At 34.3% G+C, this 23,431-nt stretch overlaps 1 protein-coding gene across 2 annotated transcripts; it reads right to left on the bottom strand.

Moving 5' to 3' along the window:
• Window positions 1–7,241: 7,241 nt before the first annotated feature.
• On the bottom strand, window positions 7,242–20,255 carry LOC132155537 (homeobox protein BarH-like 2). Of its 2 annotated transcripts, none has more exons than XM_059564320.1 (4): window positions 19,856–20,255; window positions 12,278–12,575; window positions 8,036–8,120; window positions 7,242–7,571 (listed from the first exon to the last, which is right to left on the bottom strand). In XM_059564320.1, exons 1-4 carry the CDS (start codon window positions 20,040–20,042, stop codon window positions 7,302–7,304), a joined length of 840 nt encoding a protein of 279 aa, XP_059420303.1. In that variant the 5' UTR covers window positions 20,043–20,255; the 3' UTR covers window positions 7,242–7,301. The 2 variants fall into 2 exon arrangements, with proteins under 2 accessions (XP_059420303.1, XP_059420302.1); XM_059564319.1 differs by having other exon boundaries at window positions 12,278–12,578.
• Between the last annotated feature and the right edge of the window lie 3,176 nt (window positions 20,256–23,431).

Genomic DNA, 23,431 nt, shown 5'->3' on the forward strand with positions numbered 1-23,431 from the left:
CTAAAAATCTACCTGAAATCAGAATTTACATATTCCCCCTACAATATGTAACATATACTCTTAATTATATCGTATTTATTTATTTATTTATTTGTTTGTTTGTTTGTTTGTTAATTTGTTTGTTTGTTTGTTGGATTGTTTGTTTTTGTTTACTTGTTTAAAAGTTGAGGTTAATTCATTATTATTTTATGATTTTTAAACTGGGTTTCATGTAGACTTTTAATAATGCGTTCCATTTGTAATTGCAGTAATATAAATGTGTGTGTGTGTGTGTGTTTATGTTTAAATAAATTACTTTGCAACTACATGTAAACTAGCAATCATTAGAGAATTAGTAGACTATCTACTTAATATCTGCTAACACTCTTAGTGGTCACTCAACAGACGTTCTACTGACTATTATATTTATATTTGTTATATAAGTAACTTTGCAAGTACTGCACCTTAGAGTAATAGCTGCATAGTTGCAAAAGATACTTACAGTTAGTAGAATGTCGAAAGAGGACTATAGAAATAAAGTGTTGCCCAAACTACTGTATTATTTAAGAATTTGAGCTCTTTGCTCCCATGACATGTCCTCTTTCAGACAACACCCCCCCCCCCCCACCCCCTTAATTGTTTGTTTAATCTGGGCATAGAAGAACTGACTGACTGAATTATTATTATTTTATTTTTTTAATCCTGTGAAGTTTTGGTTCCTTGCCTCTGTCGCCTTTGGCTTGCTTAGTTAGGTACACTTAATTTCTGGAAATAGTGTGGATTTGATTGCACAGACTGGATGCTGGATGATGACATCACTGAATCATTGATGAACTGACTTCAACTGAAAAACTGAGCATTTACTATTGTCCTCTTGCATTATCGACACACTATTTTTCTGTTTAATAATGTAAGGCTGCTTTGAAACAGTCTGTACTGTAAGCACTATTAAAAAAACAAAAAACAAAGGTTGACTTGACATCAACCTTAGAAATAACTGTAATTACAGAAAAATGAGGAGTAATCACTTAAGAAAAAGTAATTTAATTACAGTTAATTACTTAGTATGTGTTAAACCCAACACTACTTGTAATGCAAAGCAGTTAATCTATTGTGATTAATCAATTTATTATTATTATTATTATTATTATTTGTACTTATGTTTTTAATATTGCATGAACTGGTTTCAGACAAAACTAGTTTCTAGTGCGTTTTAAAGCTCCTTTGTTGAATATATGTATTTGGTCTGTACATAAGACATGATCAAAGGAAGGTTCCAGCATTGCTTTTAAAAACACATAATCACTGTGCAATGCTCTCTGTCAGGTGGATGGAATCATGATGAATTATAGATTTGGCACAGTGTGTTTGCTGTTAGTTTATGTACATGCCCTTGTTAATGAAAGGTTTTCAATCGCAGGTGAAGACAACAGGGTCATTGTTCATACACTAGAAGGGTGGATCCTCTTCTCTGGACAGGTTGTGGTTTCTTCTCTTGGTATGTAGAAATCACCTCCCTGTCAGCACACGGATTTGATTGATTGATTGATTGATTTATTTATTTATTTATTTATTATTTTTTATCTTTCATAGCAGTATGCTAATGCTTATCTAGATAAAATTACTTGCTAAAAACTGACAAAAGATACCATTGGTCATTGGCAAGCCATTAACGAAACCATTAATGAGTTTTAATGAAGGGAGGACATTAATGATTTTTGCACAATATGTTACACACTGTATAAAGACACTTCAAAAATAAATAACTTTTTAGCAGTGTATGTATTGCTAGCCACCCTGTTCTTCTTTATAGTTTAGATTTATTGCAGTATACCATTACATATTTTATACATTTACATTTATGCATTTTAGCAGACACTTTTATCCAAAGCGACTTACAGTGCATTCAGGCTAATATTTTTTTTACCTAACATGTGTTCCCTGGGAATCAAACCCACAACCTTGCGCTGCTAACGCAATGCTCTACCACTTGAGCTACAGGAACACATATACCATAAATGTTTTATGCATTATATGTGAATATAACACATATGTATGTATGTACGTACAGTATATATATATATATATATATATATATATATTCTTATAAAGCAGAGATAGATATTTACTGTTACATTAATGCGCTTTTCTAAAAGTTACTGTAATAAAGAATGTATAAAGTCATTATAACTGATTTGTAAATGTCATGCAAACATATTGCAGTGAAACTTTACTATAAAGTTAGTTTACATTAGTTAATGCAGTAACTAATATTAACTAACAATATGCGGTACATTTATATGTCTCAGGTCCATTAAATAATATTAACAGATGCAACTTTTGATTTTAGTAATGTATTAAGTAAGTGTTGAAATGAACAATGCAGTCAATGCTGTATAGTTTACAGTTTTAATCATACTGTGCACTTTATATATAAACATATTCAATTCAATTCAATTACTTATATTACAGATGTTTTATATATTAATTAATATTATGTGATATTTCATATCAATTTTGTCACAGACTCTACAACAGATATGAATATTTATTTTAGAGAATTTTCTTAAAATAAAAAGCTATATAATTTATAAAGTCGTTATAACGAATAAATTAATATGATGCAAACCTGTTGCATTATACTGTACCATAAGTTTCCCAAGAGTTAATGTTATTTAATACAAAACTTTTGTTAAACTGCTAATTAATCTTTGTTAAGTGTTCTTTTTTTCTTCTTCTTTCATTTCATTAAACAACACAACATAGTAAATGTGGAAATTACCATTAATCGAGATTAATAATTTTTTAGGATATTTATATTGTTAGTAAACTAACATTAACGAATGGAACCATATTGTAAAGAGTTACCCACATCACCAACTGCAAACTGTGTCACATGACCCAAAAACTTCACGCTGGACATTGTCTCTCTTTAGTGATAATCAGAGACACTTCAGTCATTAACGTTTGCCTTGCAACTTCCTGTCAACCGTAATCCTCTGCCTCAGGTCTGAAGTTACCTTTAACCCTGACCCTTTACAAACACACACACACACACACCTACAGAAGCACACATGAGTGTATGTTCACACATGCACACACACACAACCCAAGGTGATTGCCTTTGCTCTCATCAATCTGTGCCACAAACTAACAAAAATGCACTTGATGGTACAAACCTGTTAGAGCGGGTCATTGAGGAGCGAGGTGCACTACAGGACAACATGAAGGAAGTGTAGAGAGAATGATAAGAATATAATAGTCAAACATGTCTGTTTAAGAACAAATCAAGTAAAGAAAAGAATGTATTTTTATAATTATTATTATTATTATTATTACACATAGAAGACAAATCATCACACATACTAATATTGGTTCTTGTGCTTATTAAGTTGAAATAATGATGACTTATGACATTTGTTTTAAGGCACAACCAAAGTAAAATTACACTTTAATTGACTTTTTTATTGTATTGAAATTGATCCTGGACTATATGTTTTTCACAAACTTTGTCTGTAACAAGACCCTTTCCACTGTTTTGAGTGTCTCATTTCTGTCCCTGGTTCCATGTGTAAGTCAGTACTGTATATGTTGAACATGCAGTTGGCCACTAGCAAGGGTCTTGATTCATAAAACATCAGTGACGACACAATTGCTAGGTGTCATGTAGATGTTTTATAATACAGTGCTATTAAGAAATATATACACATCCTTCAATGTTCAACATACATACTTGATAAATGAACACTAACTTGTGCACATTTGTTTACCATTTGAAATGTTGATTATGTAGACTTGCATAGGGAAAAACAAATGATGAGAGATTCTTAAAAATATATATATTTTCATTTGTGTTGTAATAGTGAATGAAGATATATGGGTCTGCAGTGTCGTGATGTTGAGTAAACGATGACAGAATTTTCATTTTTGGATGAGCTATCCCTTTAAACTTGTATAATTCTGTAATAACTTAAATACCGGTATCACACTGAAAAGTTAGAACAGAGGAACAGGTTTCTCTTTTATGCACATTATGAATGAAATGTAATCGCAAACTGACAATTTTTTTTTTTTTTTTTTTGATTTCAGAAGATTTCTGGTAAGTGAATAGTGAGCATGGTGATGGTTTTGTGTTGCATATTTGGAATTTCTATGGAGTGAAAATTTCTTACTATTGAATGAGGGAGCTGATTGAAATACACAGTAAAAAAAAAAAAAAAAAAAAAGTGTATTTCAATCAGCTCCTTCATTCAATAGTAAGAAATAATAAGGGATAAATCTATTTAATTTTCATAAAAAAATTGATCAAACCTCCAAAATGAATGGCATCTTTATTAAATGTTATTAAATATGCAAACACACACACATACAATAAAAATGACAGAATGTTACGGTGAAAAAGGGATTCTCATCAAATATCTATTTATATAGTCTTCTCCTCCGAAACAAAAGAATACAAAATAACTACTCACCCAATCAAATTTAGTATGTACACCAGAAAAATAAGTGTTTTTATATAAAAAAAGGCGTATATTTTCAGTATTTGTTGTTAGCCAAACACACACACCCACAAAAAAAGAAAACACGATACAAATAAGATCTAGGCAAAAGGCAACAGCAGTTGGAAATGGAGCTTATGACATGCAGGATAGAGGAGGCTGTGATGATGTATTTGTGGGCCGTCAGTCAGCTGCAGGCATGTGCAGAGCTCCTGCGGGCTTCAACATGTCCCGCAGATTTTATTTTTATTTTATTTTTTTCACAGGTTTTACTAGTGCGAGTTTGATTTATTAATTGCTTTGCATCCCTGACAGATTAAGTGGTTTTTCTTACAGTAATAAAAACAGCCTGCACTTAGTGGTGTCATACTGCGCCGCTCCACATGAACTTTTTTCATCCAAAGGAAATGAAATTGGATGAAACATTCAAAAGCTAGCATGATCCATCTGGGAGTTCATATATCATGTGTTTCAGCCTCAAAGAACAGCGCTAAACGGCCGTGCAAAGGTTATATACACACAAGAAGGTAATTTGAAGAAAGGATTCAGTTGAAATACAGTGATGGTGAATCATGCCACACATAAAACTAACAAAAGATACATTTTTTCTCTGCAAACAGAAACAGAGAAAACACAGAGAGTGGGCACTTTGGAAAGGTTTACTTAAATCAATATTACCTTTAATGCTTTTTCAAAATGTATGTTCTTTTTCTATACTAAGCTGACAGATTCTTTATCCATTGAGATGTTGAATGGATAAAGCTAATCTTTACCCAAACTGGACAATCCTGCTTTAAAAAGAGCAACATTTTCTCATGCAAAATCCAGAACTCTGTACATGTTTACACTGGTATTCAGACTAACACATTCAATTAACTTTTAATGGTAGCAGCTTCATGAATGTAAAAAAAAAAAAAAAAGAGAGAGAAAAAAAAGGGAAGAATATACCTAAAAGGGCACTTTAGCTTCTCAGATATATGTGGTTTGGCACAGAATCCCAAGCTACAGTAAACATGTGCACTGTTAACTACAGGCACAATTAAACAGCTAATATTTACAGGGAAAAAGAGGAACGTACTGGTGCTGTCCTGGTGCGAGAAAGTCAGTCTGTGTGATTACATTTCAGAGAGGCAGCTGTATGTCAGAAACATTTAAAGCAACATTACAGGGTTGATCACTGCATCGCCATATACAGTGGAAAGTAACTTAAAATACCTGCATGCCATTGCATTAGATAACAAAATATATGCTCGTATATGAATACAGAGAAACCACAGGTGAACTACTCATCTAAAAGAACATTCTTCCGGTAATGTTTCTCGAACATTTGTTCAAAGTTATTTAGTCTTTCAAGGAATAGTTCATCCACAAATGTAAATTCTGTCAGCATTTACTCAACCTCGAGTTCTCCAAACCTGTATGTCCACATGACAATGATGTACTAAATACTGAAGTTTTTCCTTTGTGTTTTTGAAAAGTTTTGCATACAGATGACAACATTGTCAAACTGATCCCTGTTCAAGTGAATCCATGAAAACGGCTAAAACGCTGTATCATGCTAGGCCTATTATTCATGAATAGTTTACACAAATTCATTTCTCAATTTTTTTTTACTATTATTTTATTTATTTATTTATTTTTGTGTGGGTGTGTGTAGTTTACATGGAAACAATAACAGTATTGTTTAAAAAAAACTTTAAACCATTTGAAAAACGTTTGCATTTTAAGGCCCCCAAAATGCTGTTGTCATGTGAATCATAGGCCAAAACACATACTGTATATATATGAATTTTTTATGTTTTTAGTTGAAAATGGTGCTGCCTATAATTCTTTGGTTACCCACATTCTTCAAAATGTCTTATTTTATGCTCAAAAGAACACATTTTGAAGAATGTGGGTAACTAAAAAGTTGTTGGACCCCATCGTCTTTTATAGCATAAAAAAAAAATATATATATATATATATATATATATATATATAATATATATATATATATATATATATATATATATATATTATGTAAGTCAATGGGGACCAAAAAACTGGTTTATTATTATTATTTTTTTTTTTTTTTAATAGGTTATTTTGTGTTCAGCAGAAGAGAGAAAGTCAAACAGGTTTGGAACGACATGAGGATAAGTCAGTGTGACCGGTGGGTCGAGCAGGTGTCGCTCATTTCCAATCACTCCACCGGCCTCGCTCTGTTCGCACGTCTCTCGGCCCCGCCCCACTCGTCACAGTCAGTGATTTTCATTTTTGGGTTAACTATCCCTTTAGTAATGTTCTTACAATGTTAGCACAAAACATTATCTATACATTGTTCGTGGAACTTTTTAGTTGTTTAAATTTTTTTAAACATTACCACTTTGTTCTCCTTTGTTGTTAGTCTCCTAACATTCAAATAACCAAGAACAGACGTTTTTAAAACGTTTAAAAAATGTGATATTCTGAACGTTCAGAGAACGTTCAGACATAATGTGTTCACAACTTCATGGGAACGTTAGCAAAACGTTCCTAGGACATGTTTTTGTTGGCCGGGTATGAACATGATCCTTTGAAAACCAGAATGCATCCAAATCCAGCTGTTTTTATCTTTTAAAACCTAATGAATGTCATTTTTGTGAAATGAATCACCTGAGAAGTGTGCTTATTCTATCTCTTTTGTTTATGCAGGCCACTTGGTTTGATATTTTGCAATGACATTCACACATATTTTTGTGTCTAAAGTACCGCTATACTTTTTGGGGTCATTGTCAACTCAAGTCCATGGAGCATTAAAGTCTTTCAGTAGCTGTCTTTGGTCGTGCGTCAGCACGGTTGCGTTTAGCTGGTCGTCATTGCTTCTGACAGAGATGGAGGGGCCTGTTCTTGCACCTGGGTTTCTGAACAGATGGACTCGGACATAACGGATGTACTGAGATCTTGAGGTTGGGATTGGAAGACCTCATCTTCCGCTCCGGCTCGTAGGCTCTCCTCCTCCACTAGTTTGGCCGCCAGCTGTTCCTGGGCCTCGATCTCCTCTGTGGTTGGGATGGAGTTCTTCTTAGGTCGGCCTTTGGGCTTGGTAGGAGCCTCATGTCCTCCTTTTAGCACCTAGAGAAACATGGACACCCATTAGCTGTGAAAAATGTGGGCCTAGTCAAAGGCGAGGATGGTTATTACAGTGTTTAAAGAATGATATATAGCCATATGGGCTGGCCGTTTGTGCCCGTTTATCTCAGAGGTGAACGTTCTGTTGATCTTTTGTTCCTGCTTGAGAGGTTGATCGCGCTGACGTAGACCAGCACTGTCCTTTAAATCATCACTCGCACAACCAGCAGCCCGGGGTCTTCGTTGTTACATGCACCAATTGTATTTAGTGCTGAGGAGGGCAGCTCAAAACTGTCTTAATGGATTTTTAATGATATGTCTCAGAGTTTTCATTTCCACACAGGATGCTTTGGTGGATTTTCAACACAGATGATTTATTGATACAAGATGACAGTACTCTAACGGACTAGGCTTGTAATGTCGTCAGTTCTTGCGGTGTTAGCCTTGTGCGAGCTCTTCTGACTCACCATTTTCTTCCATTTCATGCGTCTGTTCTGGTACCATGTCTTCACCTGGAGCTGTGTGAGTCCCAGAGACTGAGCCAGGTCCAATCTGCACACACATACGATAAAATCATGAATTCAGAAAAGGTGCATGAATTAAATGATAAGTTATGGTTCTGTTCCATAACATGCATCGTTGCTGCCTAAATATCAAGTGCATGAAGTCTATATATATACATATAACTATACATATTAATCTTTATTCAAGCTACAAATGTTTATCAGTGACTAGAACAGTCCAAGGATTTCTCTTTTTCTTTTGTTCTTTGATTTACATCAATGACAGACTTCAGAAGGTTTGACTTTAAAATCAGCGCTGTCTCTTTAATACCTGATCAATGTGACGCAGATCTGACACATATTCGATTTTCTACCAACTCTTATATATATAGTGTGTGTTATCCCAAATCAGACACTTCTGGTGATCTTCTGGGGAGTGTTATGAAGCTATAGGCAGTAGTGACTCTATGAATGCCATTCTGACCCGAAAAAAACCCCAAAGCAAGTCGACTGCAGGGATGACAGGAAATTTCAGAACTGGAAGTAACTGACTGAAATCCTAAAGTCACCTGTTGTCTTAAACATAAAACCAGTGGTAACCATCTAGAGTGCAGATTAATATCTAATCACTGTAAAATTCCCAAAGCTGGCATGACATATCCAAAGAGTTTGCCAAGCTGTGAACTGAAGAGTCTTCCCAGGCCGAATGTAACAGCAGACCTCCCGTGGAATGCCATCACGCTTTATCTATACAGGACAAGGTAATGCAGTCATGGAGCTCCTGACCTGCCCGAAGGCAGAGGTTCGTATCAGGGCTCTTCGGCAGGCAGCGCATGACTAATGCAGCGACTGGTCGGCTGTAACGTGAGGACATGAGAGATGGGATTTGAGGGCAAGGGAGATCCAGATATCAAAAGAAGTGTACAGATTTCTGCTCCATAATTTCAAAGTGGCTCACATCAGCCAAGCAGGATTACGCACCTCCTCAGTCGAACCTCTCAGAGAGTCATGTGACTGTGAGGTGCAGTGTTCTTCTGGAAATGAGCAGATTAACACTTGCTCTTAAAATCCCTTGACTCCAGACTTTCCCCGTCTCCTTCTCGTTATCTGTCTATTATCTAATTTTCCACTCTTTTCTTCTAAGTTGTGTACGAGACAAGAGTTTTTCCACTGGATGAAAGTTAATGTCCTTGAAAAATAGTACTGTGGCAGTACCACGGTAAAGTATCAGATGCTAACACTATGGCAATTGATTTTTTATAATATCTTGTTTATAATATCCCTGTCGAAATATTCAGTTTTGATTGGGACATTGCACCTAATTTTGATCTTCTACACAGCTTTATGTATTATTGTGTGGTTTCTTTTAATATTTACAAATATTTAGCAAAATATATTATAGTGGGCATAGGTATTATAACTATACATTTATAATATATATATATATATATATATATATATATATATATATATATATATATATATAGTGTATAGCTATATAGTTATAAAATATATATATATATATATATATATATATATATATATATATATATATATATATATATATATATATATATATATATATAATATATGTCTTATTATACATATTATATTATATATATATATATATATATATATATTTTTTTTTTTTTTTTTTTTTTTTTTACATCACCAATCTAGCTGTCTGTCATTTCATAAGCTGCTTCCTGTGTGGTAACTGACAGTAAGAAAAGCACCTCAGTGTTTTTGCTTATTATTCTTACACACACACACTGCATTCCAACGCTGGCACATTCCTTGCAACTATGAGCCTAATTTATCTCAGTTTGGGATCTGACATTTATTCATAATGATGATGAAGATGATTATAATAATTTCTGTCTCATAAAAAAAAAACTTCATGATATAAATCATTATGTTTTTCATTGCTTTCATGTTCTGATTGTGTGGCCAAAAACAGCACAACACCTTCAGGTCGTCTCTGAGATTGATAGAAGACCAACCTGAGCCCCATTTCTCAAACCTGCCAGGAGACGAGGAGTTTCCCTCGCTTGTTTCTCATTCAGCCATTAATAAATGTGTTGATTCCTGAGGCAGAGCTGCAGGCCGTGATGTGTGTGACAGAGTGATAGAGAGTAATCGTGACCTTTCTATGAACTCAGCAGCCTTCAGTCAGCTGACCGACCTCGACAGGAACGTGTGAAACAGGCCACTTCATGCCAACTTCTCATGTGTAGCTTTGCATGCTTGTTTCAGGTTTAGCTTTGTAATTACAGAGTAAATTACTTTCTCTAATAAATGAGGGATGGAAAATTTGTTGTTACTGCAACTATATCAGGATCAGTCATAGGTTTGTTTCTATTGCATATTTTTATTCTCATTATTTTTCCTTTATTATTTATTTATTCCTATTATTATTTATCATTGTAAGTCTGATTTAGCTCATGAAATTAATATCATTAATATCAATATTATTTTCAATATACTGCAATTAAAACTTAATTAAATAAATCAATACTTTTTATATTGCAACATCTAGAGAGAAAAAAAATCCCTTCACATTGAGAATTTTTAAAGCTGATTTCTTTTAATATGATTATTTTATTTTATTTTTTATCACATATTATTATTATTATTGTTATTACTTATCAATATAAGTCTGATTTAGTTCATATTAGAATGAAACAATATCTTTTTTTTTTGCTGTTATTATTATTACTATTATTATTATTTAATATATTGCTATTTTAGTTAAAGCATGGGAAATTCTAGGTTGCCAGTTTTATTGTAAAGACAGATATATTTATTTTTTTCTAAGTAAAAAAAAAAAGTTACAAGTTTAGATTTACATTGATAATCAAATCAGCTATTGGTCATGATAAATAAATAGCAAAATAAATTATTAAGGTACCTATATATTTATACATATTATATACAAAATATACTTATTAATGTGTTTGCATTTAAAACACACACACACACACACACACACAGAGAGTCACTTTTAGTCAGAAGCAACATCTTTCTTCTTAAAAGAAAATAAATGAAAACAGCTATTTGTGAAACAGAAATGAATAAAAGTTGAATGAGTAAGAGGAAGTCTGGCGGTGGATTTCTTTACTCTGTACGTCTGCTGGTGCTGACAGTTTTCAGACAATTATGTCTGACAGCTCCTTTCCCGCTGGAGGACAGGATCCATCCTTAGGCTGTCTGACCAACAACTCAGTGTGTGTGTGTGTGTGTGTGTGTGTGTGTGTGTGTGTGTGTGTGTGTGTGTGTGGCAGACAAGCTCAGAATCATTGTGGGTGGGACAGAACTGATCTTGTGGGTTTTTACTCAAATACACCTTTTGAGCCATAATGGAAACACATCAACTCCAGCCAAATCTAAATGCAGAGCCAAACTGAAATGGAAACTGTGTTAAGTCCGAAAAATGTCCCATGAGAGAAGACTTATGACACGTAGATTACCTCATTTTATTGTACAAAGCCACAAAGTTGTTTTAAATACACCTGCGTGTGCTTTAAATGATTGGCATGGACTCATTGTAATACATTTTTGCTTGCTGTTCTTGGCCTGTGTCCCTGTTGTCTTGAATGGGGAAGGGTTTCTTTTAAAGGCTTCTTTTGCAATTCAAAGCATGATTAAAATGTTACTGTCGTTAACTACAACACTCTGAGCCCTGTAATAGTTTGGCTAACAGTGATTTGCTTATTATTATAAGTGTTTATTTCATGTTCAGTATGCATTTAGAATTATTTTCATTTATACTTCCTTTTATAAATAGTAATATAAATATACTGTCTTCTTAAAATCAACATCCTGTGTACTTTTTAATGTTACTGGTTTCATAGTGCAATATTTATTATTGCATGTTACAGTCCAGTCAGTCCCACATTATTATGTATATTATTATTATTATTATTAATAATGCAAATTATTATTTTTTATTTTTTGCAAGTTTATATACTGTATATATATATATATATATATGTATATGTATATATGTATATGTATATATATATATGTATATCAAGAAATTTATATCAAAATATCAGTTTTTTTGCAACTTACATATTTCCAGTTTTCCAGTATAACTTTGACCATTTATGAAGCACAAATACTGGCCTTAAAAAAAGCTCACATGCAAAATTCCTTTCGACTGAGCAATCCCAGCGATGTGAGGGTTCCTCATCAACCACTGACCTGTCTGGAGTGGAGAGATATTTCTGTTTCTGGAACTTCTTCTCCAGGCCCAGCAGCTGCAGCTCGGTGAAGATGGTTCGGCTGCGGCGGGGTTTCTTCAGCCTCGGGGAGCTGTGCTCCGTCTCTGATTCGCTGCTGATGCTGACGGGCGTCTCGCTGGCCGTGGGTTCGGAGGTGAGCGGGTGCTGGGGGGACAGAAGGGGCAGGTGAGGAGACGGCTGAGAGACCTGCGGGAGGCTGCTGGGCGGCTGGTGTGTGATCACAGACAGGAGAGGGTACGATCTCAGAGGAGCAGAGCCTACTGGAGCAAACAATCCACATAACACTTCAGTTAATACTGATAGAACACAAATACTGATCCTTTTCACTGGCAGAAATCATTCATGAATCAATAATGTCCATTTTGAGGAACATTGTGCAAAAGTCAAAAAAATATCATTATTATATATATATATTTTTAATCTTTCATTATCTTCTGCCAATTTGGAATGTTCCAATCAAAATTAAAGACATGTTCATTTGTAATATTTGATCATTTAAAACTTCCTAGAAGTATGTGTTTGTGTGTTTGTGTGTGTGTGTGTGTGTGTGTGTGTGTGTGTGTGTGTGTGTGTGTGTGTGTGTGTGTGTGTGTGTGTGTGTGTGTGTGTGTGTGTGTGTGTGTGTGCGTGCGTGTGTGCATGTGTGTGTTTATTTATTTATTTATTTATTCATTAATTCATTTTCATAATGAATGTCATGTTCCACTCAGAAAAATAAGTGATTTAAATTAAAGTATAACATTTATAACATAATTACTGTGCTTTCTTGAAGTCAACATGAAATCAAATTCCTCTTTGTTTATTATATATACATTCATATAAACATACATATATACACACATATATATATATATATATATATATATATATATATATATATATATATATATATATATATATATATATATATATATATAAGATTCATCTTCACACATTATGCAAAAAAAAAAAAAGGTAGAAGCAAAGAAGCTTTTTTTTTGAGAGTGTGGCATCGTGGTGGAAATCATGAATGAATCAGCAACTCTTATCAGGACTATTAGGCATCATACAAGGCTGTAAAATCTAGTTTACAAGCTGCTAGAGTGAGCTGGCTTTAACCGTGAGTTTTAACAGCCGTCACGTCCGTGTGAACTCAAAGCGTGTAATGCTGTGGGCCCTCCTTCAGTAATGGTGTAGGTAAGGGTTAAGAGTTCTGGTCCGTGTGATGTAAGGTGGCTGATCCAGAGGTCTCTCTGCTGATGTAACCGTGTTTTACACTGAACTCTGGGAGGATAATGACTCTCCTATGACACACACTGTCAGCAACACAATGCACTGTGGGTAATAATTTGTAACGGGGGCATTCGTACCCCCTCCCCTACAGTTTTAATATTTCAAACTCACTCCCTCTTTGTCTCCTCTTCTTTTATTTTTAGACATTAGCTAGACGCCAGAATCCATAAAATGCAACAACGGCCCGTCTGAGCAGAGAGAGGTCACTTCAGCGTGCATAAAATACCTCCAGGAGAGAGAGAAAAAAATACAAATAAAAGCTTATATCGTCAAGCCAAAAAAAAAAAAAAGTGATCCTGAGATTTCTTGAGTGGAAGAGAACGGAAGAGTGTTTGGTGAAATGAATACATGGTGTCAAGTTCATTTCCCAGTCAAATTGGTTGCAATCTTCTTTAATACCGTTAAATGCCTGGGATGTCTTATCTAATCACTTGATTGATAATAGATAAAAAGAAAAATGACTGTGTTAAAGCCAAATATTTGATCAAAAATCATTTCCTTATTAAATATGACCGCAGAGAAACATAAGCATCAGAAGTTGATTAAATATAAAAACATTAAGGTTTGTATTTGTAGTAGTTTCCCTGCAAATATTGTTATTCTCTTAAATACTTAAATTGTTGCTTTTTTATTTATCCCTATAAAATATATTTCATATTGTAATTTTAAATCAGCTTGCAAAACATGTACATTTCACTAAAGAAATGTACATTTTATTAAGTATGTCTTTATAAGTATTTTCCTGTTGGGCCTTGACGCAGGTAAATCTGCCCTTGATAGGCTTTTTTTTTTTTTTTTTTTTTTTTTTTTTTTAATGAGCAGCACATATGTTGAATGACAGCACAGGGTAATGAAAGCAGAAGTTTTTCACACACGCACACACATAAATGCACACAAATGTATGCGCTCACACTCACATGTAAGTCAGGATGATCTCATTGCTATCAATGCAACACGTTCAGGCACGATATCCCTTCTGGCTCATCTGTTTGTCTCTCATTCTTGCTCTCCCTGTTCTTTCTTCAAAATCAATCCAAAAAAATACAAATTGTAATGTATATCAATTAAAATGCATCATCAACCTGTTAGACCTCTGTCTCATTTACACTATAAGCTGCTTAATTGTATCCTAGTCCCAGTTAATTAACAAACTTACTTAAATGGGTCATTGAGATTTTCCTAGAGCCTTATTATCATGATGCTATACTCCTGGAAGTCCTGCTCATGGGTGAAGTAGTATGAAAATTGTTTTTCTAAAAAAATCTGCAACAGTTTGGTGTTGCATTTCCTTGTTATGACATGCAGGGTATCAGGAAATCTTTTGCTTCAATTTCAACACCTTGACTTGTCATTCATGTGTTGCGAACGATGTGTCAAGGTTTCATTACTGACAGAGCTGTGAAGCTCGTGCTTTCCCCAACCGATGGCCAAAAACCAGTAGCAAACATTGTGCTCTTTCATTTTTTATTTTCTTTGAGTGATTGGATTCCAGTGGAAGATTTCATTTGGCACACGATGTGCATTTGAACTCTGAGTAACACGATACACTGTGTATTGGTTGGGCCAAGTGGTGACAGATTTAATGCTTCATCACTCATTTGCATTTTTTTATCTCTCAATATCTATTAAACGACCTATCCAGCAAGTTGGAAGAACAGAAAAAAACACACATACAGAGCTCGGCCTCTACAAGTGAATGGAAAGAGTTTATTTTTCCTTGCTGCAGGCCAGATTTTGAGCTGAATTTGCACAAGCATATTGATAATGCAGCTGATGGCTTTTTATTTGGCTCTTTTTTGACTATTTTGTCTTCCAGGCATCTAACAACATCGCGTCTGACTGTAAAAAAAAGGGTCAGGCTCTGGAAAACATTAAGCTGTGTACTTCTGTGTATCATATTACTTATAAATATTTAGACATGAAACACAACCCTGTGAATTATTCGGCTTCCATAATAACCCAAAGGGAATAAGATCTCACAATAGATATCCATAATACCCTGATAATACATTTCCTTAAGTCTGTATAGCCACACCCTCTGGGTTGCATCATGGGAGAGTTCTGACAAAATGCATCTATAATTGTATGTTTTGCTTGCGTGTGTGTGTGTGTGTGTCTGTGAACATAATTGGTTCTCATCTGAAAGACATCCGTTTGTATTATCTGCAGCAGATAAGTGTAAATCAAGGTGTGGACGGTTGTCTCTCAATCATTTGCTCCTCTAAAGGAAACTCATCCTCCTATACGTTGTTTTTCAGCGTGCTGTCATAGGAGATCACACTATCTCTGATCGTTATCCATATCTCTTTCTTTGAAAAATGCTACTGAAAGCCTTTCCCGTGCTATGACGAGAGACATATATAGATATATATATATATATATATATATATATATATATATATATATATATACTTTTTTTTCGTACCTGTAGAAAAATAGTCTATTACAAAGCACAAAATAATCGGCATAGCAACAAAGGTCATTTTCACTAGAGAGGATCCTACCCAATACTGTGCCAGATGAGTTTTGTTTAAAAAAGAGAAATCCCATGGAAAAACACAAGAAAGTAGAGCCGGTTCCCTTTGAGTTTACAGTACATGTCTACTACAGAGCGGGACCTTCCAAATAATTTCTATAAAAGTTGCATCATGGAGACGTCTATTTGGTCCTTAGTGGGGTGCAGCTGATTTGACATCTGCATTATTTTTAGAGCGTTTGCTCATCTGCTACACATTTCAGAGAGGTTTATCAGATGTCTTTAAGATATTTCTGATTAAGAATGCATGTAAAACTGATGTCTATCAGATGTTTGTTCTCAGCAGATGCCTTCCAGATGAAGCTTGCAGACATACGTGTGCTGTTTGTGGTATTGGACATTTGGAAACTACGCTTGCACCTTTCTAACTCTAATCATGTGCATACATGATGATTGTTTTTGCCCTGTGCTGAAAAAAAAAAGCATACATTAAACCCACTGGCCAAAGACACGACCCAATGCAGAGGTGTTTTGAAGCCACTTTCAAACACATCGATATGAAATATCGGAGAGGTGATATGGTATCCAGAGAGCCGTGTAATATGAGGATGTATTTAATCTGTCTGAATTTCACATAGATGGGCCCACAATTAAATTTGATTTAGCCTGTCAATCACAGCTGTAACCAAATATTTAACATGCTCGTTTTAATGAGAAGTCAGAGTTAAGTTTGGAAGCAGACATACACTAAAGGAGAAAAAAAAGTGGAAAAGAAGCATTTGAATACTTATAATTTTATATGAAATACTTTGACTAATTGACTCTCCTGTTGTTGTGTCTTACAGTGGCTCTTAGTGGTGACAGCGATTACAGTAAGAGTTGTGAAGACAGATATGTGTGAGAGTCCAGGGCCGATGGCCTTTCAGTAGGTGCCAGTCTCAATGCCAGCTACATTCTATATTAAGCTTTACCATCCATTGATGTGCTGGCATATAGAATATCTCACACCCCTCCGACTTGAAAAGACACAGTGTGTGCAATGTTCTGATATTTGGGCTGGATATTCTATCCCCGCTCCGGCCTGCCAAAACTCTCACACTGCCATGTACCTCACAGCTGGACGAACAAACAGAAGGAAGCATGTGTGCATAAACGTGCATGAATTCTCAAATACGTTTATGACTTCATACATATGTATGTATACATTTGTGTGCATGCTTTGTCGTGCGTACACATGTATGTCTGTGTTCGATGGGTTGTGTATGACGGAAGCGAGTGACATGCTAAAGCTATTTTCATCACGATCCCGTCCATTTAGAGGATGCATCTCTGATTTCACAAACTGCACAGCAGGTATGAGGGAGCGAAGATGCTCTCTGTCAACACGCTTCAGGATTGGAGAGCGATTCTTTGCACTTTTCTGAACTAGTTTGGAATTTTGAACTCCGACACTTGATGCTAAATTATTCTGTCTGTTAAATGAATAACTGTGTAATTACTGTTAGGTTTCATACACACATCTATTCTTAAAAATAAAGCTTTCTAAATGGGTGTTCACCGAATAACCATTTTGGTTGCTTAGCCTTTGTTCATCTGACAAATGCCATATATGTTAAAGATTCTTTATGGAACCATGAAATGTCAATAGAGAACCCATAGGCATAGTGACAGACGTTTCAAAGTATCAAATCTGTAATATAGCTTTTTTGGGGCATAACCATCATTTTAATATGATCTGGAGACGAATGGTCGTGAAACAAGATCAATATGTATCTAAAATTATCCAGCAATGCAAAACAAGATTTGCTGTGAGATCAGTCATTCTGACCTGAAAAATTTGCTTGTCTTGCTACTGATCAACACTTTTTACAAGTCCGGATTTTATTTGGTCATATAACTACTGTAAAGAAACATAAGAAAAAAATGAATGAACAAATGAATGAATGGATCAGCATGCCTCTCAAATGTTAATATAGGGAACATTCATGCAATGAATAGATGAACAGTGAGTTTTGAATGACAACTTGAATAATATTTGATCTGGGCTTCTCTGTTTGGAAAATCACTTACAAAACCACAGAGCTGAGTCCTCGCTAAATCTTTGGATGGGTCACAGTTGCTGTGAGAATTCACAAATGTGCTAATTACACGGGTGCTGCTACCAAGTCTACCATGATGCAATCGTGATCTTGAGGGTCAAACTGATGCATTACAGCTTGGATTAATGGCATGCCAGGAACACTGTGAACTTCACACAAGGCTTCTCATTATGATGGAATAACACATTACACCTGTTGCTTCAGCATGTCATACCTGACTGCATCCTATGCTACATAGTCAAGAGTGTGGCAACAGTTCTAGATTAATGTACCGTGGCTTCCAAACAGTTTGTGTTCCTCAGGGTGAGTAAGAGAAGATGTCATTGTTTTTTTGTTTTTGTTTTTTAACCACAGATGCTTGACTTATTATAAATGTGACAGTTTAGATGAATGAAACAAATGCAGTTTGGAGAATGTGTGCACACCAAAACCCTGAGGTCACTGAGACAAAAACATGGTAGGCTAAAACGTTTAAAGATGAAATATGGTGAGTGTCATCTATTGTGCCATGATAAATCATCAGGGAGGAGTGGTTATAATCCAAAGGGGTGTCTATCTGTGGAGTTCAACTATTATCTATTCAACTGTCATGACTCTGGATAAATGTTATGTTATGTTATGTTATGTTATGTTATGTTATGTTATGTTATGTTATGTAATCAGACAAAGCTAATGTAAACTTAATAAAAGAAATGAAATATGTACGGGTCACGTATGTTAGTAAATCTATCACATCCTTTTATATATATATATATATATATATATATATATATATATATATATATATATATATATATATATATATATATATATATATATATATATATATATATATAGGTTTTAAGGCAAAAGGTCATTCTACAGTAGAAGACTTTAAATACATACTGTGTCTACTGAACAATTTAACTCACGACCAACAAACAGGTTTTGAACTTAAATACTTCTATTTTAACTACTATTTCATCCTTTAAAAAGGACTATGAACTCGCATTTGAAGCGCATTTTACCGAGGTGTAGACCACTTTAAAATATTTGAGTAAAATACTGTGTTTATTATTTTTAGTCGTATTGTTTAATCTTGCATAAAATATTGATAATAACTATCGATTTCCTGGACGTTGCTTCATGTACCGAATTTAGAAATATAATGTATTCAGCAGAACAGTTAACATAGACTTTTTAACTACCGCTTTCATGGCCGGGCCGTCTACAAAATGTAGAAACACAATTACTTCAATTATATATATATATATATATATATTATTATTATTATTATTATTATTGTAGTAGTAGTAGTAGTAGTAGTAGTAGTATTAGCTTTAAAAACTATTGCATTAAGTTTTTGTTTTTTTCTAATATGACTAGCCTACTTTATGTGAAGCAAAAATAGGTGGCACATTCGGACGAAGTAGCTACTCTTTAAACTTGTCAAAATAACTTTATTTTATTTCTGTATATATATATATATATATATATATGTGTGTGTGTGTGTGTCACATTTTTACAAAAGCATGTTGCAAGCACATTAAAAGGATGCTTTCATCGTTAGATCTACATTTAACTTGTCACAATAATTTCTCCTCGATAATTATGACTACATTTTCTGTTCGATTTCTTAATTAGTAATTGCAAAAAAAGAGAGTGAAAAAGAAGAAGAAAAAAGAAAAAGAAACCGTGTTTGTTCTCTTACCAGGGCATGAATGCAGAGGTTTGGGTCTGACGATTAAAGAGGGACAAACCGAATAAAGTGAAAGTTTCTCGAAGTAATCACAAGTTTCCTTGGAAAGGATCTCGTCGATCATGAAAGTCTTGTATCGTCTTCTGGCGGCTTTCAGCTGCGCGCTGCTCGCGACTCTCAGCTCGGCTTCACAATGCATAGTGTCCAGATACGCGCCGTGTGACGTTCACCACAAAACTTCTGACAATAGCCTTCTTGAAGATTGTGTAAAACTTTGAAAGTATGATAGTGATCTAAAAAGACATCTCATCTGATCGGCTCTGCGTGCTCTTGCAGCTGTGCTCGGTGTCTTCCGCGCGCTCATTCATGCAGCGAGTGCGCGCTGCGCTCTGAGTCACCGCTATATAAACCAACTCTCCTGTCACTACTGCACTCTGTGTGCAACAGCGGACACACTTCACGTCAATCACACTCTCCCTCTCTCGATCTCTCCCTCTCACTGTACAGAACAATGGACCTTTTTTTCACAGATTCAGGGAAACATTTGATGGAATTACGGTTCATTTACAGTGTTAATTTAAAAGTATACAAATCTTCTTTTTCTAGTATTTTTGTTGTTGTGAAAAAAAGTAAAAAATAATATCCCATAGATGCATTTTTTTGTATTTTATTTTATCCTTCAAAGATCTGCAGATGAAACAAATGTGCGACTTCTTTTAAGCAGCGCAATAAGCTTTGTCTCTAGAATTGTACATTTGGTCAGCATGGGCTAGATTTCTTTACAAAGATGACGCTTCATGCGCAAGAGAAAAGAAGCCGAATGTTATTTATTTATTTATTTATTTATTTTTCATTTTGAAATATTCATAATAAAATACATTTAAACATGGAGCAGGCGTTATTTGCTTACCAAAGAGTTAACGTCATTAAAAGTGAAAAGGTGACAGGTGATTTAATGGTTTCATTTATCGCGGATATTTTTTTGTTGCTGTTGCTGGAAAACTTCTGTTGATACGGAAACGCTTGTGTGTCTTAAAACTTTCAACGATGGCGTAAAGCAACTATTTCACTTGCCAGGACAAGTGGCATCATTAATTCATAAATGAAGGCAAAGTTAAGCGCTTTACCAGCAAGAGATACAGCAAATCAGAAGCGCGTGGCTCTTTTTTTCTTAGTAAATAAATACATAAATATCTTAACCTCATAGGCCTTATACATTTTAAGTTCACAACGATTATTAGGCTACTAAAGTTATAAAGCCTAAATTAAGATAATTGACTATGCATTTAGATAGACTTCTATGAAACTAGATTAATTCGTTTTTTAAAGCATTATTAAGCTACATTTTATATGTTTGTTGCCTATAATTATTAATGATAACAGCAGGAAAAAAGGGCAACCTAGTCCTTTATTTAATGATTAAAAAAAAGTAATCATGCGATCAAATATTCGATTGTCAATAATCATACACTTCTATAAAGAATAACAAAGGCAACGAATATTTAAAATATATATATATATATATAATTGATAACTGTGCACACGGAAAGCCTTATGCTTTGTATTTATCTTAAACAGTTTGTCAGTTTCTGGAGTTGGGACAACGGTAATTTATATATATATATATATATATATATATATATATATATATATAAATTACCGTTGTCCCAACTCCAGAATAAACTCCACAATAAATACTTATATATATATATATATATATATATATATATATATATATATATATATATATATATATATATATATATATATATATATATATATAGCATACAATTGCGTATTAAACCCGAGTCACAAAAATTGCCCCCAAAAATAAATACAATAAAAAAAATAATAATAAATAAAAATAAAAAAAACTTACAAGTGCAATCTTGTCTTGAATAAGTGACATATAACTGTAGAAATACCTAGATAATTCCAGTGGCGTTTCTGAAAAGTTTATTTATTTTTTATTTCGTTTTCCCCCATTTTTTTTCTTTTATTTATATATTTTTCATTTTCTTTTCTTTTCTTTTTTTATTTTATTATTATTATTTTTTTTTTAGCGATATTTAAATAAATAAAAGTAACATTAAGCAATATTTCTCTGAGTTGCTTCTGTAAGAGTCGTTATTGAACTACGAGGCGGAATCGACAGGTGCTCGTGAAGTGTTTCTCATATCAGTGTCAGCAAGTTCAGACAGTATTAATCGTGTGAAATGATGGAGGTGAACAGACGTTTCTCTCGGTTTTGTTGCAGAACGAGTGAGAAGGACAGCTCTTTCGCAGCAGCAGCAGCAGTTTAGTTTGACATTATGATGTTTATTACAGATGGAGCTGCTTTGATGTGCGTGGCGCACTGAACTCCTTCATCGAGCTCAGGGTCGGGTTTCTGCTTTTCAGAGCCGTGCGTCCGCTGTCCAAATGATTATCATTTTCCCATGTATGAGAGTAAATATAACTCATCCGAGATAACAGCCGTGAGGGATTATGTGAAGGAAATCTCGAGATCTCCACTGGAAAAAAAACTTTGAGCTCTTTTTGGTGGAGATCTTGATCAAAGGGAAGAAATGAGAACAACTGCTGCAGGCTTTAAAACAGAGGGATACAACAGAATATCAAGATAAACAGACTGTACAGTGAGAAGAGGGTTCATTGGGCACCTGTGAACTAGAGATAGATTAGATAGATAGAAGCATAGATAGATAGATAGATAGATAGATAGATAGATAGATAGATAGATAGATAGATAGATAGATAGATAGATAGATAGATAGATAGATAGATAGATAGATAGATAGATAGATAGATAGATAGATAGATAGATAGATAGATAGATACACTGTAAAACCCGACAAGTTAACTTAACTCAAACCGTTTGAGTAAACAGATCTCCTTAAGTTATGTTAACTCAAACCATTTGAGGAAACCGGTTGCCTTAAACCGTTTAAGTTGAAAAAACTAACAGTTATGAGTACTCTGAACTTAATTCAGTTGAGTTCACTGAAAGAAGACGTACATTGCAATTAAGTAATTAAGTGATTAATTGAGTTTAGTGATGAACACCTGCTGTTAACAAACAGAATCACTGAAGAAAAGAGAGAAAGGAACTACAGCTGACTTCAGACACAGCCTCACTCAAACCTGACAAGTTATGTTAACTCAAACCATTTGAGGAAACCGATTGCCTTAAACCATTTAAGTTGAAAAAACTAACAGTTATGAGTACTCTGAACTTAATTCAGTTGAGTTCACTGAAAGATGTACATTGCAATTAAGATTAACTAAGTGCTGATTGTTAATTAGTGATGAACAGCTGCTGTTAACAAACAGAATCACTGAAGAAAAGAGAAACACAAGAACTACTACAACTGACTTCAGACACAGTCTTAGATGAAATCAACTGAAATAAAATACATGAAATCTCTCAAGATCTGATTAAACAACCCCACAAACAGCATCACCAGCTGCACTTATTAATAACCAGACTGACTTTATTTCTGTCAGACGTCTACAGAAGATCTTACTGAGAATGAACTAAGGTTTAGATGGTGATTTATTGTTCATTTGAAGTAACCATGTTAGAGATCA

This window comes from Carassius carassius, chromosome 13 (genome assembly GCF_963082965.1).
Source record: "Carassius carassius chromosome 13, fCarCar2.1, whole genome shotgun sequence".
In the NCBI taxonomy this organism is placed as follows: Eukaryota; Metazoa; Chordata; class Actinopteri; order Cypriniformes; family Cyprinidae; genus Carassius; species Carassius carassius.